This window comes from Rhipicephalus microplus, chromosome 8 (genome assembly GCF_043290135.1).
Source record: "Rhipicephalus microplus isolate Deutch F79 chromosome 8, USDA_Rmic, whole genome shotgun sequence".
Taxonomy (NCBI): Eukaryota; Metazoa; Arthropoda; class Arachnida; order Ixodida; family Ixodidae; genus Rhipicephalus; species Rhipicephalus microplus.
In genome coordinates, this window is record NC_134707.1 from 9266828 (window position 1) to 9281575 (window position 14748).

The 14748-nt window shown below is 42.0% G+C and overlaps 1 protein-coding gene across 1 annotated transcript; it reads left to right on the forward strand.

Moving 5' to 3' along the window:
- Positions 1-6054: 6054 nt before the first annotated feature.
- Positions 6055-12799, forward strand: LOC119164088 (uncharacterized). Its single transcript, XM_075870955.1, has 6 exons — positions 6055-6278; positions 8230-8423; positions 8736-8831; positions 9163-9295; positions 12537-12575; positions 12657-12799. The coding sequence occupies exons 1-6, from the start codon at positions 6137-6139 to the stop codon at positions 12794-12796; spliced, it is 744 nt and encodes a 247-aa protein (XP_075727070.1). The 5' UTR covers positions 6055-6136; the 3' UTR covers positions 12797-12799.
- Positions 12800-14748: the final 1949 nt, after the last annotated feature.

A 14748-nucleotide genomic window follows, 5' to 3' on the forward strand; every position in this document is an offset into this window, starting at 1 on the left:
GCCGACGAAGAACGCAGGGCATTTCCGCGATGACACTAAACGCTTCACGATGAAACAAACTTCAAAAGCGTCTTTATTATTGAGCTAAAAGGTGAAATGGGGAGGGTTGCAAGGAAACAGTAGAGGAGTAGGGGAAAACCCAGAATGACAGGGAGGCTAGCCAGTTCTTAGCCCGGCTGGTTACCCTGCGAAAGAATGGAAGGTATGTGCCTTAATAACGCCTTTCCCTTCTTGCTTATTTTTAACGCGATGGCGTTAAAGAGTGCGTTTCGCAGAAATTGTGGCCCCGCTGGTATCGGCGTCGTCGGTTGTGAGCTGGAAACCATCATATTTGTCTTACCGAAAAAGTGAGAAAGATGCGAATAAAATAATTTTTTAAAATTTGGCGTCTGAGTGCTGATCAAACCCGCGTTGTTTGCGTGGCAAGTGGGTATTCTACCACACAACCATGCCCGTGTCAGTACAGTGAAAATAACTTCCTCTGCTTGGAAATGCAGTGAAAATAACTTCATTTACTTGAAAATGCGGTGAAAGTAACCAACATAAAGTGTGAACAAAAAACACAGTGGGCATTTCTTCCTTTAGTCGTCATGTATTTTGTCCAGCGATGTGCAATGTTTCCAGGCTCCTCGTGAAACTTGTACGAGGTAGTATACCTATCTTGCTGGTTAATTAGTTGATAAACAGACAGATAGACAGGCAGATCCGCTCAAAGTAGCAGAAGTTACCGAAGAAATGATTCGCGTTTCAAAATTTGTGAACATGGGTGGAGCTCACATTTCAACGAGTGAACTTTTTTCTTCGTCAAGGCTTCAACAGCCTTGTATCCACCTTGAAGACGACAAGTTCACTTGTCAAAACATGCACTTTAGCTGCACCCCGTACTCATGAGTTCTCCATGCCTCTCTTCTGGGACGATAGAATTCCTGAAGTGATTGCTTCTTTTCCGGTGTCAAACAAGCGAAACCATGCACGTGAAAGTCTTTCACGTCTAATACTTTATCAGCGTGATCATTGGTTTTTTTTTCAATGAAAACGAGTCTATTGCCACTGCGTGCAAGTTTCAGCCTTTCACTTTAAAATTTGATTTCTCTTAGCCTGGGTAATATAGCTCTTCAAATATATTTTGTTATATCGCACGAGGTTGATAACCACTCATATATCAATATACGTACACCTTCACTAGCAAAAAATGAACACTTGGCCGGGGCCTTTCCGCAATTAATTAACGATTATTATTCTGACATCTTTCATTAGGGTCTGTCACTTTCTCTTGGCAATTAGAGGAGAAGTTATATAGCACGCAAATTTAAATTTTCAGAACTATACGTCACAGAATAAAAGTTACTTCCTGTGTCTGAAGGACAAGCCAAGAAAGAGAACCTTGTCGTATTCGTGTACAGAGTTCACTGTTTTCTCATTAAGGCCGTGATGGCGCTGTCTGGTATTACACTATTAGAGAGTCACTGTTGTGCATATATAAACTGTTCGTGTTGGAAAAAAAGGGAGAACACGTAAATTTGAAAATTTCCATAACGCTTCTACTCTACCTTGTGGAAATCCTTGATATTCTAGAAGGGTGCCTCTATCAATTCAAACAACAGCACCAGTTTTCGATCATTAGCGACTGAATAGACCCTTTTCTTCATTGTATAGGTAGCTTTCCTGCAAAGAAGTTATCCTAACTAATGGCAGCTTGCTACTCCTGAAAACAACGTGTTGAAACGCAGTTTTCTTGCGTGAGGACGAGAAAAATATAGACTAATGTCGCCTAATATAAACATGCATAATCGACAAGCCTCAGCACGCGCAACTACAACACCTCTTTTCCAACCGAAGTGTGACAGGTGCGGTCACAAGTTGGACCAATGTGCAGCTCCGGGAATCATAAGTGTGGGTGATCAAAATTGCTTACTTTATCAATCAGCTTTCGGGAACTGGACATTGTAATGACGTACATCGCGAATCGCGCTACACACATGATGCATAATGTGGAAATATAAGAGCGCACAAGGTATAAGGAAGAGAACTTTACACGAAAGATGCCTGTCAAGTGTTTTTTCTTCTACCTTGTGCGCTCATATATTTCCAGATTATGTTGTGCCAATTGACCCAGCATTCCATTTTATTGAACACATGATGCAGCCGACTTGATCGATGCGTGCCAATAGGTCCTTAAGTATTGGTTATAAAACAGAGTAAGGACCAACTCAGTAACGAGAATTACTTTCGGAGGAGATACAGAAAGAAGAAGGAAGAAAGCGACAAAAGGGAGAAGGCGGGGAGGTCAATCAGAAAGCCATCCAGTTGGCTACCTTACACTGGGGGATTAGGGAAGGGGACATAAAAATGAGAAAGAGGGAATAGAAGGGGAAAAAAGAGAGACTGAGAGTAATTTCACTGAAGCGTGTAGATTTTCACCGCAAGTCAGAGGCGTTCACACAAACCCGTCTTTCTCAAGAAACACAGCACGGCTTCACTGCCTTGTAGGCTGTCGAGAGATGTGGATGCTGCTGTAATAGCATTGTCCACATCCTCCGACAGAAAGCAAGATGCAAGGAAAGTCAGGGGGTTGAACCAGCCACACGTCCTGGGGGAAGAGATGCAGGGGAGATAAGATATAGAATAAACAGCAGGAATTGGTACTGTCTGTGACGTAATATAGCTTCGGTCATGTAGCGTATATTTAAGCGTTCGTCTCATCAAATAATGTTTAAAATTGATCCTTCGCCGAAAGCGAAGACTGGTGGAAAAACACCTGACAAGTAACGTCGTCTAAAGATAGCCAAGGCTTAGTTATACACTATGGCAGGCCGAATCGAGGAAAGTAAAGAACATAAGAGTGATGCATGCACTCGGTAAATGATTAGTGGCCCCAGCTTGAAGAGGGCAGTCACACGATGACTTGAAGCGATGAATTGAAATTCGGTGAGGTTCCCAGGCGTGTAAAATTGTCGTCGTCTATAGATCGACAATGGATCGCTTTCGATCCTCACTTCGACGCGGAATATTCTTGTTGATTTCAGAACTGTTGAATTTCGGGCTTGCTGGTACATGGTGAGGGATCAAAGAACTTTATTTAAGTCCTATAGGTCATGCTAATGTCCCAGCCCAAAACGGGCTGCTCCTACGAAGAGAAAACAAGCGCTGTATGAACATGCGTTTAGCGCCTGTGTTGCGTGTCTTCTTTTTGTTTTCCCAAACATTCGGCGCTATTAACGCAATAGCCTTAAAGAGCTCGTTCGCAGAAATTCCGGCATCGACGTCAGCGTAGCCGCAGTTGGTACGGAGCGAAGAGTCGTCATCTTGTGCGTGATCTAAAAAATTGGGAAAGATGCAAATAAAATAAATATTTTAGTTTTGAGTGGGGATCGAACACGGGTATTCTGCCTGTCGAGCGGATGTTCTATCACAAAGTCACGTATGTGCTTGTGAACGAAATTAAGATATCTTCTTCTGGTCGGAAATGAAGTGAACGGAGCTTTCATGCTTTACAAACACGCGTTTTGTACACATGCTTCACAATACAACGTCAAATATTGCACTAAAAACGCGTGGTACAGGCGTACATTGCCCTCGTGCGTCGGAACATGTGGTTATCACAATTACTTCGTGGTTTACAGCCGGTAATCTACTAGAAAAGGCACACAGGTTACTGCGCCTATTCCCTTAAGGCCACGTAGTAAGTGCATAAGCAAGTGCGAAAACATTCCATGCACGAAGTGCCTGAAGTACATATATGCTATAGTCAGGATATTCCTATCACGTTCAACTTTTAAAGGTGGAGCTTAGGGATCCCCCCCCCCGCCTCTTTTTTTTTCGCTGCTCATTCAGCGCTATTATTCTTGATTTTGCCGTCACGAGAAAATGATGACTTTTCGGTCGCAACCGACGACGCCGGCGCTGACCCCGGTATCTCCGCGGAACGAGCTCGCTATCGCGGTAAAACGGATGATGTTGGAATCAGTTGCAAAGGCCGAGGGTAAGGCAATGCAACAATGTACAACAACCTCGGAAAAGAGCAGCGCTTCGAGATAGGCAATAGTGCACTTGAAATTGTAAAAGACTATGTCTACTTAGGGCAGGTAATAACCGCGAAGCCGAACCACGAGATAGAAGTAACTAGAAGAATAAGAATGGGGTGGAGCACATTCGGCAGGCACTCTCAAATTATGACAAGTAGATTGCCACTATCCCTCAAGAGGAAGGTATATAACAGCTGTATCTTGCCGGTACTTAGCTACGGAGCAGAAACCTGGAGACTCACTAAGAGGGTTCCACTTAAATTGAGGACGACGCAGCGAGCAATGGAAAGAAAAATGGTAGGTCTAACCTTAAGAGACAAGAAGAGAGCTGAGTGGATTAGGGAACAAACGGGGGTTAAGGATATCATAGCTGAAATCAAGAAGAAGAAATGGACATGGGCCGGGCATGTAGCGCGTAGACAGGATTACCGCTGGTCGTTAAGGGTAACTAACTGGATTCCCAGAGAAGGGAAGCGGGTTAGCGGGAGACAGAAGGTTAGGTGGGCAGATGAGATTAAGAAGTATGCGGGTATAAATTGGCAGCAGCAAGCACAGGACCGGGTTAACTGGCGGAACATTGGAGAGGCCTTTGTCCTGCAGCGGACGTAGTCAGGCTGATGATGATGAAGGCAATGCACAGCCATGTGTGAACAGTGTAGTCATAGGTGGGATAAGAAAATGGAGATGAGGACGAGGCAAAAGAGGGGGACAGAGGCTGAAGCAAAACTTTTCACAGTACAGTATATCAAAAGAGTGCGAAAGAGACTGGGGGGTGAAAACGAGGAATAGGAGGAGCAAAAGTTCACCGTTCCCGCTGTCTTCTCAGTCGTTGCATCACTAGTACGTAGGTGAAACAGTTTTTTTTTTATTTATTCCTTCGAGTGACGTTACTGCTGAATTGCAAAGTTTTCTTCCGCTGCAACAACATTATTCTCATCTAAATTACCAAATCGCACTTCACTTCGGCTTCTTCACTGAAATTTGCAGTCATGAACTGCTCAAAGAGAAGTCACTAGTGTCACTTCTACTGAAATGACCAGCATATTTCTGCACATCAAAAGTAGAATTTAATTCAATATTTATGCACCATGCTGATGCTGGGGGTTCTTTCAATTTAGGATTGTTGCGTTTATTTATTTATTTATTTATTTATTTATTTATTTATTTATTTATTTATTTATTTATTTATTTATTTATTTATTTATTTATTTATTTATTTATTTATTTATTTATTTATTAGCATGGAAACCTCTCAGGTTACAGTCTCGAGAGTATTGAAAGAGGAGGGGAGGGGTTTTACAGAATTAAAGAAGTCAAAGACAATTGTAGGCCTGTAAAATTTATTCATTTGGAATAAGGAAAAGTATCCAACGTAAATAAAGCAGCGTAAGAACCATAAGATGAAACACATGAGCACAAAAACATCTGAAAAACATTCCTGTATGCAGATACAATAAAATATTAAAATACCACGATAAAATAATAAATTAAAAACAGTTATCAAGAGTCATTCAGTAAAATATAATAAAAGTACATCTGGATAATAGAATAACTGACCTAATAAGGCACTCAATTCACGATAAGCCTATTAAAGAAAGAATAACAAATACAAACTTCTAAATTTGCGCTGCATATGTTAACAATGCAATAAGGATGGTTGTTACCAACTGTAACTTATATTTCAATCACTGACTAATAATTTATTTGGCACTATTTAGGGTATTGTAATTCTTAAGACGCATATACATGCACTCACGCGCAATATATTGTCATTCTTAGTAATCATTCGCAGTTAAAGCGACATAGGTATACATTATGTCGGATGGAAAACCATTCAGAACAGTGTCATATTCAAGACGAAATACTGTGATGATAAATTTCTTGTGTAGTTCATGTAATTGCAAACGTATGAAAACCCGGGTCAATTTTTAATAATCTTTGTGCTGATTACCTTCGTGCCTAGAGGCAAGAGGAAGTAACAGTGGCTTTATAAAGCACGTTTCTCTTTTTTTTTTCATTGTAGATACACAAAGAAGAAAAAAGGCGCCGTATGCAGGCATGATCTGAACAACGCGGTATCATTATGTCTAAAAGAGCACAGTCAGGTCGCCATGACACCTCATTCGTCGCTGTCTATTGCGACATATAAACTCAGGTGTCGCATCATGCCCGGGAAATTGCTGGACTCTTCCGGCGTGCCGCTCGACATGGAAACTGCCGTCTTGGTATCTTTTTTCTACAGCGTTCTAATCCGTAAGCGCATTGCTTATGTTATATTCTGATACGAACTTTATCGTTGCTTCCCCATACGTGGCACTTGATGCAAACTTTAAGGGCTTCCTGACATGATGCTTTTATAGCCGACTTGTTATCTAGGAGTTTACGACCGATTGGCTTCAACTGCAACCTAAAGCAAATACTGAGAATTTGAATATGTATACAGTGCATACTGTTGCATAAACAAAATAAGCTTACGGTAGGTCATCATTTTTTTATGATTTGATAAATTCATGATGATGTGACATTTATAAATGTCAAATGACTTACTTACCCGAAGCGCGCTTCTTTATTTTTTTTTCATAAATGTTATGCAGCGCTAGCTGAAAACTTTAAACCTAGCCACGTTACGAATCATTACACCGTATGGTCAAGTACAGGAGAAGGAGGAGGAGGAAAGTTTAAGTTGAAGGACAGGGAGGTTAGCCAGTTCTCAGACAGCTGTAAAGCGCACCTTTTTACAGAGCACTAGGAACAATAAATACACGACACTCGCTTCTACAGGAACATTCTCGACTCTGTTGTCTCTGAAAAAAATTACGCTATACTTAAGCACAAGGTATAATGAACTGTCACCAACCAGCCCAACTCTCAACATTATCGAAACACATTACGAAGCTCCTGTATCATCCAGAATTCCCAGCGGTAATTTGACGCTCTCATTGTGGAACTCTGCTTTATTTGCTTCCACAGCTGCTGGAACGGGATCTGTCTTTTTTTTATTTTGTACAAATCAAAAGATAGAACTGCGTTTTTTTACGCCCATCTGAAACTTTTCAGTCAAAGACAATCATTTAATTAGGTGAGGGCTTCTACGCTCGATAACTATTCTTTCCAAATGCATTCGTAACCACTGAGAGACATACTATCACTGCTACAAAACATGAATATTAGTGTCAGTATGCGTCAATATGCATTCGCGGAAAAAGAAATCTTAATATTTGAAAAATAACTAACCGCACTCATTGACGTACATTGCTTCTTGCGATTGCTTCTTCCAAAACTTGTAGTGATTTTTTTTTAAATCGAGACCTTGGTCAATATTACATTGCCTGCCATTGTAGCAAGACAGTATAGGAGTAGCCGAAACTGTCCCGCCGCGGTGGTCTAGTGGCTAAAACACTCAGCTGTTGACCCGCAAGTCGCCGGATCGAATCGGGCCGGGCGACGGCGGCTGCATTTCCGATGGAGGCCGAAATGCTGTAGGCCCGTTTGCTCAGATTTGGGCGCACGTTGAAGAAACCCGGGTGGTCGAAATTTCCAAAGCCCTCCACGTGGCGTCTCTCATAATCATATGGTAATTTTGGGACCAGCAAGTGAAGGGTTCGATAAAGGTCGAGCTCCCTGTTATTTCTTGTCGTGTCTACCCATAATATATAAACATGTATATAATGTGACGTCATAAGGAACGACTGCGGTTGGAAGTGATAATGCAAGAAAACACAAATATGCACCAAGAACAATATAGGCTAAACAAGCCCAGTGGCTAAATGAACGAACTGCTCAAAATATTACTTTAACAGCTTCTGTTATTTATCTTACGGTTTGTCAGCATATATACCCAAATTACGAAATAGATTTTTTTTCTTCATCATTTGTAATATATTGGCAATACACCTTGCAGTTTTCAAAATTCTTCGTGTGAGTGTTTAAAGCGTAAGACCAGTACGAAAAATGCAAATTATATAGCGAGCAAAAGCGAACTACCCTGCTACGGGCCAAACCTCCTTATTATCACGGTTACATGAAAATTCATCTGTCAACCACTTCTTAAGCATGCTGTAACTACAAACTTAAAGGAGCTTCTCAAAAGCATTACAGAATAGAGCTTCCTCATGTTCCTGCTTTGACAGCTGACATGAGGAAGTGGCAACCTTATAAAAACTACTCTAATATACAACATTTATGTAACAGAATTTTTATTTAGTTTGCAGCTGCCAGGGAGACTTGGTAGAAGAGGCGACTATAGTTCATCCCATGGTTTTCGAGAGCCGAGAACCGAGCTTCGAAAAACTTCTCATGATTCAGGAAGGCCACTCTTTGAAATTAACGAAAGCGTCCGTGCTGGCTGAAAAACTGTTACTTCGTGATATAACGGAAAACGGCATCATCGACCACTATGTAAGTATGAACCATTTGAACCCCAAATGCTTACTCCTAACTGAAAAGAACATATCGTGAATCATGTATAATTATGATGTAAATTGTTGGGAACGCGACTCCCAATGATGCCTCGTCAGTCAAAACAGTGACACATAATCTGAAATCTCACAAAAAGCGGACAGTCTCACAGGCTGTCGGCAAAAGTTTTTTGTCTTCTGCTTTCTCGTGAAAGTGAGATTATTAGGGCCTAAAACCCGTATACGATTTTAGAACAAATATTTATCGTACTTACAAAGGCTCACCAAGAGATGTTTTCTTCTTGTGACGTAGGTGGATGGAAAAGCATACGAGAATGAACTCTATCAGGACTCCGAGCAGCTAGCATCATTAGTTGTAAAACCGCAATCGAATGGTGACTATCATATAGTAAGTAAAACCAAGTTAGAAAATTTTGTTCAACTCTAAAACTAAGATGGAAGCCGACAGATGTAAACACGTAGTGGGATAAGCAGAACGAACAGGGGAAGTGTTTCACACTGGCTGGCTGAAGTTTCGATAGGAGGATCTGTCTTTGTCAACCCTCGGGAAGCTAACACGCAAATGATGACAAGACGCCTTTTAGAAAGATAGGTCCTTCTATCGATATTATGGGAAGCTTGAGTAAGACACTTCTGTTGTTCGTTCTGCTTAAGCCTTTTCAATTACTTCCTGCATGAATCGTTTGTGAGTAAGTTTTTTTGTGTGCGTGTGTGTGCAGAAGGGAATCGTAAATTCCACTCATTTCATTGAGCCTATCTTGACCGTGGAGAGGTCATTCTCTGGACGGACAGCGCACAAGTTGTCGAAGCTTGGAGTATGGAAAGATATACACGACGACGTTGTCATATCTAGTAAGTCTTTTGGAATTTTCCCATTTTTGCTAAAGCAATCTTTTGGGAGGTCGTCTTTTTTAATATTAATTTTTTTACGCACGGCCGATAACGTCAAGATAAGATACAAGGATTAATTGATTTGATTGATTTGTGAGGTTTAACGTCCTAAAAACCACCACATGAATATGAGAGATGCCGTAGTCCAGAAATTTCGACCACCTGGAGTTCTTTAACCTGCACCCGAATCTGAGAACTCGGGTCTACAACATCTCCGCCTCCATCGGAAATGCAGCCGCCGCAGCCGGGATTCGAACCCGTGACCAGCAGGTCAGCAGCGGAGTACCTCAGTCGCTAGACCACCACGGTGGGCCAAGATACAAGGAAAAGACAGATGCTTGTATTTACGAGAGACAACTTCAACAAACGAAGGGAAAAAAACAGGTGTGACCATGATTATACCATAGATGGCAATACCATGTATGTTTTCAGTGCTTACACATAAAATGCACCCACGGAATTTCCTATGACGACTCAACAACAAAGTCGACGAACGGCGATTGCTTGCACTGATTCAGAAGCAATCAAGAGCCTACCCAATGTTTTGAAAAAGACAGCTCACGAGCTCATAGGTGGCGGAAAAGGGCGGGAAAGGAGCCTAATAAATCCAATCTGCGCCATCAATAAAATCAAAAGCAAAATGGCAGTTAGTGTCTCTGTCGAACGTTGTGGTAGCCGTGATCTGTCTTAGAGTTTATATACAAGCTCTAGAGGAAAAGCTGGGCTCGAAAAGCTTTAACTACCAAAGTGCTGACATCTTGAAACGTTGTCATTGTTGCCATCAAAATACATGAAAGTGCTAAATATATTAGTTGAAAGCACTCAAATTGTCGCAGTATAAATCATAAACAACTGCGTTCACGTATTGTAAAAAAAAACCGAAATTGTGTGATGTTTATATCAACTACTTTTAAGAAAGATGCAATAGTCGTTTATGTAGTTTGCTGTGCGTGGAAGAAAACGTTTGCAGTTTTATTTACCAGATGTCACCACAAACAATCTTTGTATCATATCAACTTTCGTGAGCGGGGTGGTGCGACGTGCGGCCGATTCCACCAGCTTGTTTGCGCCTCGTCGACCGTGTTTTTTGTTGCCATGAGCCAACAACTCAACTTTATGTGACAGTGTTTTACTGCTATGCAACAGAGGTCCTCGAAACAGAAAAGAATGTCAGAAGATATTGCCGCATGTAGTGGCCTGTGCGAGCGTACATCACCCGAAAGCTGAGTATAGTTCCATCATGGCGGCACACTAGTGGTTATAGGCTTCAATGCATGGGCCTTAAGGGCTGCTTTTCCTCTAGAGTCATTATAGTAGAGAAGCACGTGGTTCTTGGAGTGTTACTATACTTAAACGGACGTACGGGTCTATTGACGATTGTATTCAGTAATATCTCATCAATTTTAGCATATTGATTTAAATATGAAGATACAGTTGCCATGAAGCCATGAGTTCCAACTAATTATGCATTGGGTACTTGCAGAACATTTTCGCTGAGTTGCACAATTGAAACTTTGGTTGTAGTGCTGCGCAAGTGCGAAATCTGATATGGTTCGAATGCGCCTCACCGCGATAATCTAGTGGCTAAGGCACTCGACTGCTGACCCGCAAGTCGCAGGATCGAATCCCGGCTGCGATGGCTGCATTTCCGATGGAAGCGAAAATTCTGTATGCTCGTGTGCTCAAATTTGGATGCACGTTTAAGAAACCCAGGTGGTCAAAATTTGCCGAGCCTTCCACTACGGCGTCCTCACAATTATTCGGTGGTTTTGGGATGTTGAACCTTACATCTCAGTTCACTATCGATGAGGTTCAAATGCGCGCAAATAGTTCAAGTACTGCTCTTAAAAAACTAATGTCGTAACCACTTAGTATTTCTTTAAATGTGAAGTATTCCTTAGCAAACTTCGGCGACTTTGAGCTCATCTATCTATCTATCTATCTATCTATCTATCTATCTATCTATCTATCTATCTATCTATCTATCTATCTATCTATCTATCTATCTATCTATCTATCTATCTATCTATCTATGTATCTATCTATCTATTTATCTAGCCGCCTACGACTTTTAGCTCTCCTGGCCGTTTTGATAATAGCATCGATACCAAACATGGTATGACATGACTGTATGAAGAACATATTTGACTAGTCATAGCATGAAAATCATGACATGTATGTCATGAATGTAATGATTTACATTTCATGGTCCTGCAGTTTTTGCGGTGGTTTCGTTCACATGGCAAGTTCCAAACTGGTATGGTATGGCATTATTGCATGACAAACACAAGCGACAGACCCTAACATGAAAATCATGACAGGCGTGTCATGTAACAACATGACTACATGCCATTCTCATGATGTGCTCGCGGCCATTTCGCTGGCGTCACATATACCAAATTAGGTATTGCAGTACGTGAATGCATGACGAATGTATGACAGTGGTGCAAACATGATAAACATGAGATGCGTGTCATGTAACCACATGACTACATGCTACGCTCATGATGCACCCGCAGCCATTTCGATAGCTTCACATGTACCAAACTCGATATTACGCGACGCGAACAGATGACATAGGTAAATGACGCATCCAAGCATGACAATCACGACATGGGTGTCAACATGACTACATGCCACACTGATGATGCGCTTGCGGCCGTATCACTAGCTACACATATGCCAAATTTGGTATTACGTGACGCCAATAGATGACGAAGGTATGTGACTGGTGTAAACATGATAATCACGAGATGCGTGTCATGTGAGAACATGAATACATGCCACAGTCAGGGTGGCAATACATTTCGACGTCAATGGATAATGAAATATATGCCTGTTGCAAACATTATAATCCTCACACGCGTGTCGTGTAAGAACATGACAACATATACCACGCTCATAGCGTGCTAGATGCCGTTTCGCTAGCTCCACATATGCTAAATTTGGTCTCACAAAACGTGAATAGATGACGAAGCTAAACGGCACATCCAAACATGATATTCAAGACACAGAAGTCATGTAAGCATCATTTACTTCCACCTCGTAAACTTGTGCTGATTTTAAAGTAACATCTCAACGTTTCTCATTCGTGCTTCGCATATCGTAGAGTCCCACTGTACGTGGGATCTGCCTTTTTTTAGCGAAACGATATGAAAAGAACGTTTTCACTAATAAAATACTTGTTCGCAATTTCTTTTAGGACCCGCAAGATTCAGACGACACACAAAGCTTGATAAAGGTGTGCCAATGCAGTTCCTACTTCCATTGCTTTATCGTGTTTTTATTATTTAGAACAAGTTTGTTTTTCTTTTTTTCTTAGAGACCAAACTGGAACTGCCACAAAACTTCACTATCGAGACGGTGTTCATCAGTGACCTCAACCACACTAAATATTTTAGTAATGACAAGGACCGTATTAGTTATGTATCAGTGCTGATGCTTGCGGCAAGTATTGGCTAGTCTGTTTACTTTTAGTAAATAACCTGCTTTCTCAAATACTCAAGTACTAAAAAGAGCGTAATATTATTATGAATGATGAAATTCTCCCAGTGTAGCTGAAAATAACTTTATCTGATATACTCCTGATATATAATAAATGTCAACTTCAGGTAAACAGCCTAAGGCTTCTTTTTAGATCTTACAAAAAGTTCGTTAATTAAGGCAGAAGGCCACGCGATCCCATTTCGCGTATATCGCATCAGTGCACACAACGCAGTGGCATCATTCCGAGAAACATTTCCCGTGCCCCTCTCTAACAACTGTCCGATTTTACTTGTACGCGATATGACGTAATCTCGCTCATGGGTAACATTACCGAGCACCCACTTCTTTGCTTGGTTCTTTATCCTACAGGACGGTGGCTTGCCCAGGTTGCGACGCAGTATTGGCCGTTTTCATCAGTTTTACTTCACAATCTGCCTTTCCTTTGCATCCTCTGCTGTCGTGGTTGAACTCCGAAACTACCGGGACAACCAGTATTGCGATAACGAAAGTCTCTTTTCCGCGAGAAGTAGGGTACTTACCTCGCCAGCTCCTCGTAACCCTAGCATCGTGCTCTGCCCCCGTGCCTGGCCGCCTCGGTAGAAGAATGGATGCAGTGCTTGGGCTCGACTGCTGGCCCAACGGTCGCGGACTTGATTCCGACCTCGATGGTACCATCCCTATAAAGGCAATATGGTAGAGGTTCATGTTCTCTGTGTGTCACTGCCTATTAAAGAACACAAGATGGTCGAAATTTCCGGAGACCTCCACTACGGCATATCTCATAATTATATTGTGGTTTCGAGACTTGAAACCCCAGGTATTATTTTGACACGTGTTTTACGCCAGGGTCCGCCGATACTTCGGTGACGTATTTCCGTCACGAAAATGACGTCGAATAAATACACACGATCAGAAGATAAAAAGTGTTGCCAACAAGACTCGAACCTACGACCTCTAGGTCCGCGACAGAACATGCGGGACGCTCTATAGATATCCAATGTGCTGCGCCCGCAATCATTCTATAGACTTTGAAAAATGTACCTTTTAAATCTACCATTGTGCTCTCACAGCATTCTTGGTAAAGTGCGGTAATGCATTATGACCATGGCATACGTGATTAGTTCGTTCAACGCTTCGTTCCTAAGCGTCCTTGCCATGTCGACGCGTTAACACACCCCCAGGCGGCAACCTTACTTCAAGCCTCGTAAAGTGTCGGCATCGCTAATAGTTTAGTGCCTAGAAATGTACTGCCAACATGTTTCTAGACACCATCCACACCAAATGGTTCTGCGAGACTGCGACACCCAGCGGCTTCGCGTGGCTTTAACTCCACGTTCCCCACTAAGGCTGGCCCCAAGAAAAATCTACAAGACATAAGGCGCCTAGCGTTACCCTCTGGTCGGGCGGTTCAATACCTCCATTATGCCCCGGGCAGGCAATCTTTCTTAGAGGCGTTGTCTTTACCCGAATTTGGCGTCCAATTAGTGGCGCTCTTCTGGCTATCACATCGCTTTCTATGGATTCACTCTCACTGTTTACTACAGCTACCACAAGTATATATGACCACGAGGGTTTGCGTAAAAATTAACGGTGGATGTTAGTATATAGTTATAACGGAGATGTATCACTAAGTGTCGACGTGGATGCAACTATGTATAAGCGGCGTTGTCGCTGTCAAACATCAATACAAATTGCACAAGCCCTCTCGTATCATTGCAGGTTAAACAAGAAACTTTCTGTCACGACAAGTTTTACTTTCGTGTTTTACCAATTCTTACAAACGAGGGATCATCCATGATTTTCTTATTCTTCACGTGCCGCTGCGACACCAGTGGAATGGGAGGAAGGGGTAGAAGTAGCCTTGGTCAATTGTTAGCGGCTTGCCAACGACACGATCGCTCACGTCGTGTTTCGTTGCCAAAATAGGC

Excerpts from the sequence above, each read along its gene's own strand:
- LOC119164088 (XM_075870955.1), top strand. The coding sequence starts at position 6,137 with ATGACACCTCATTCGTCGCTGTCTATTGCGACATATAAACTCAGGTGT. Across the intron at positions 8,832-9,162 it reads CGAATGGTGACTATCATATA|AAGGGAATCGTAAATTCCAC; the intron begins GTAAGTAAAACC and ends GTGTGTGTGCAG. Across the intron at positions 9,296-12,536 it reads CGACGACGTTGTCATATCTA|GACCCGCAAGATTCAGACGA; the intron begins GTAAGTCTTTTG and ends AATTTCTTTTAG.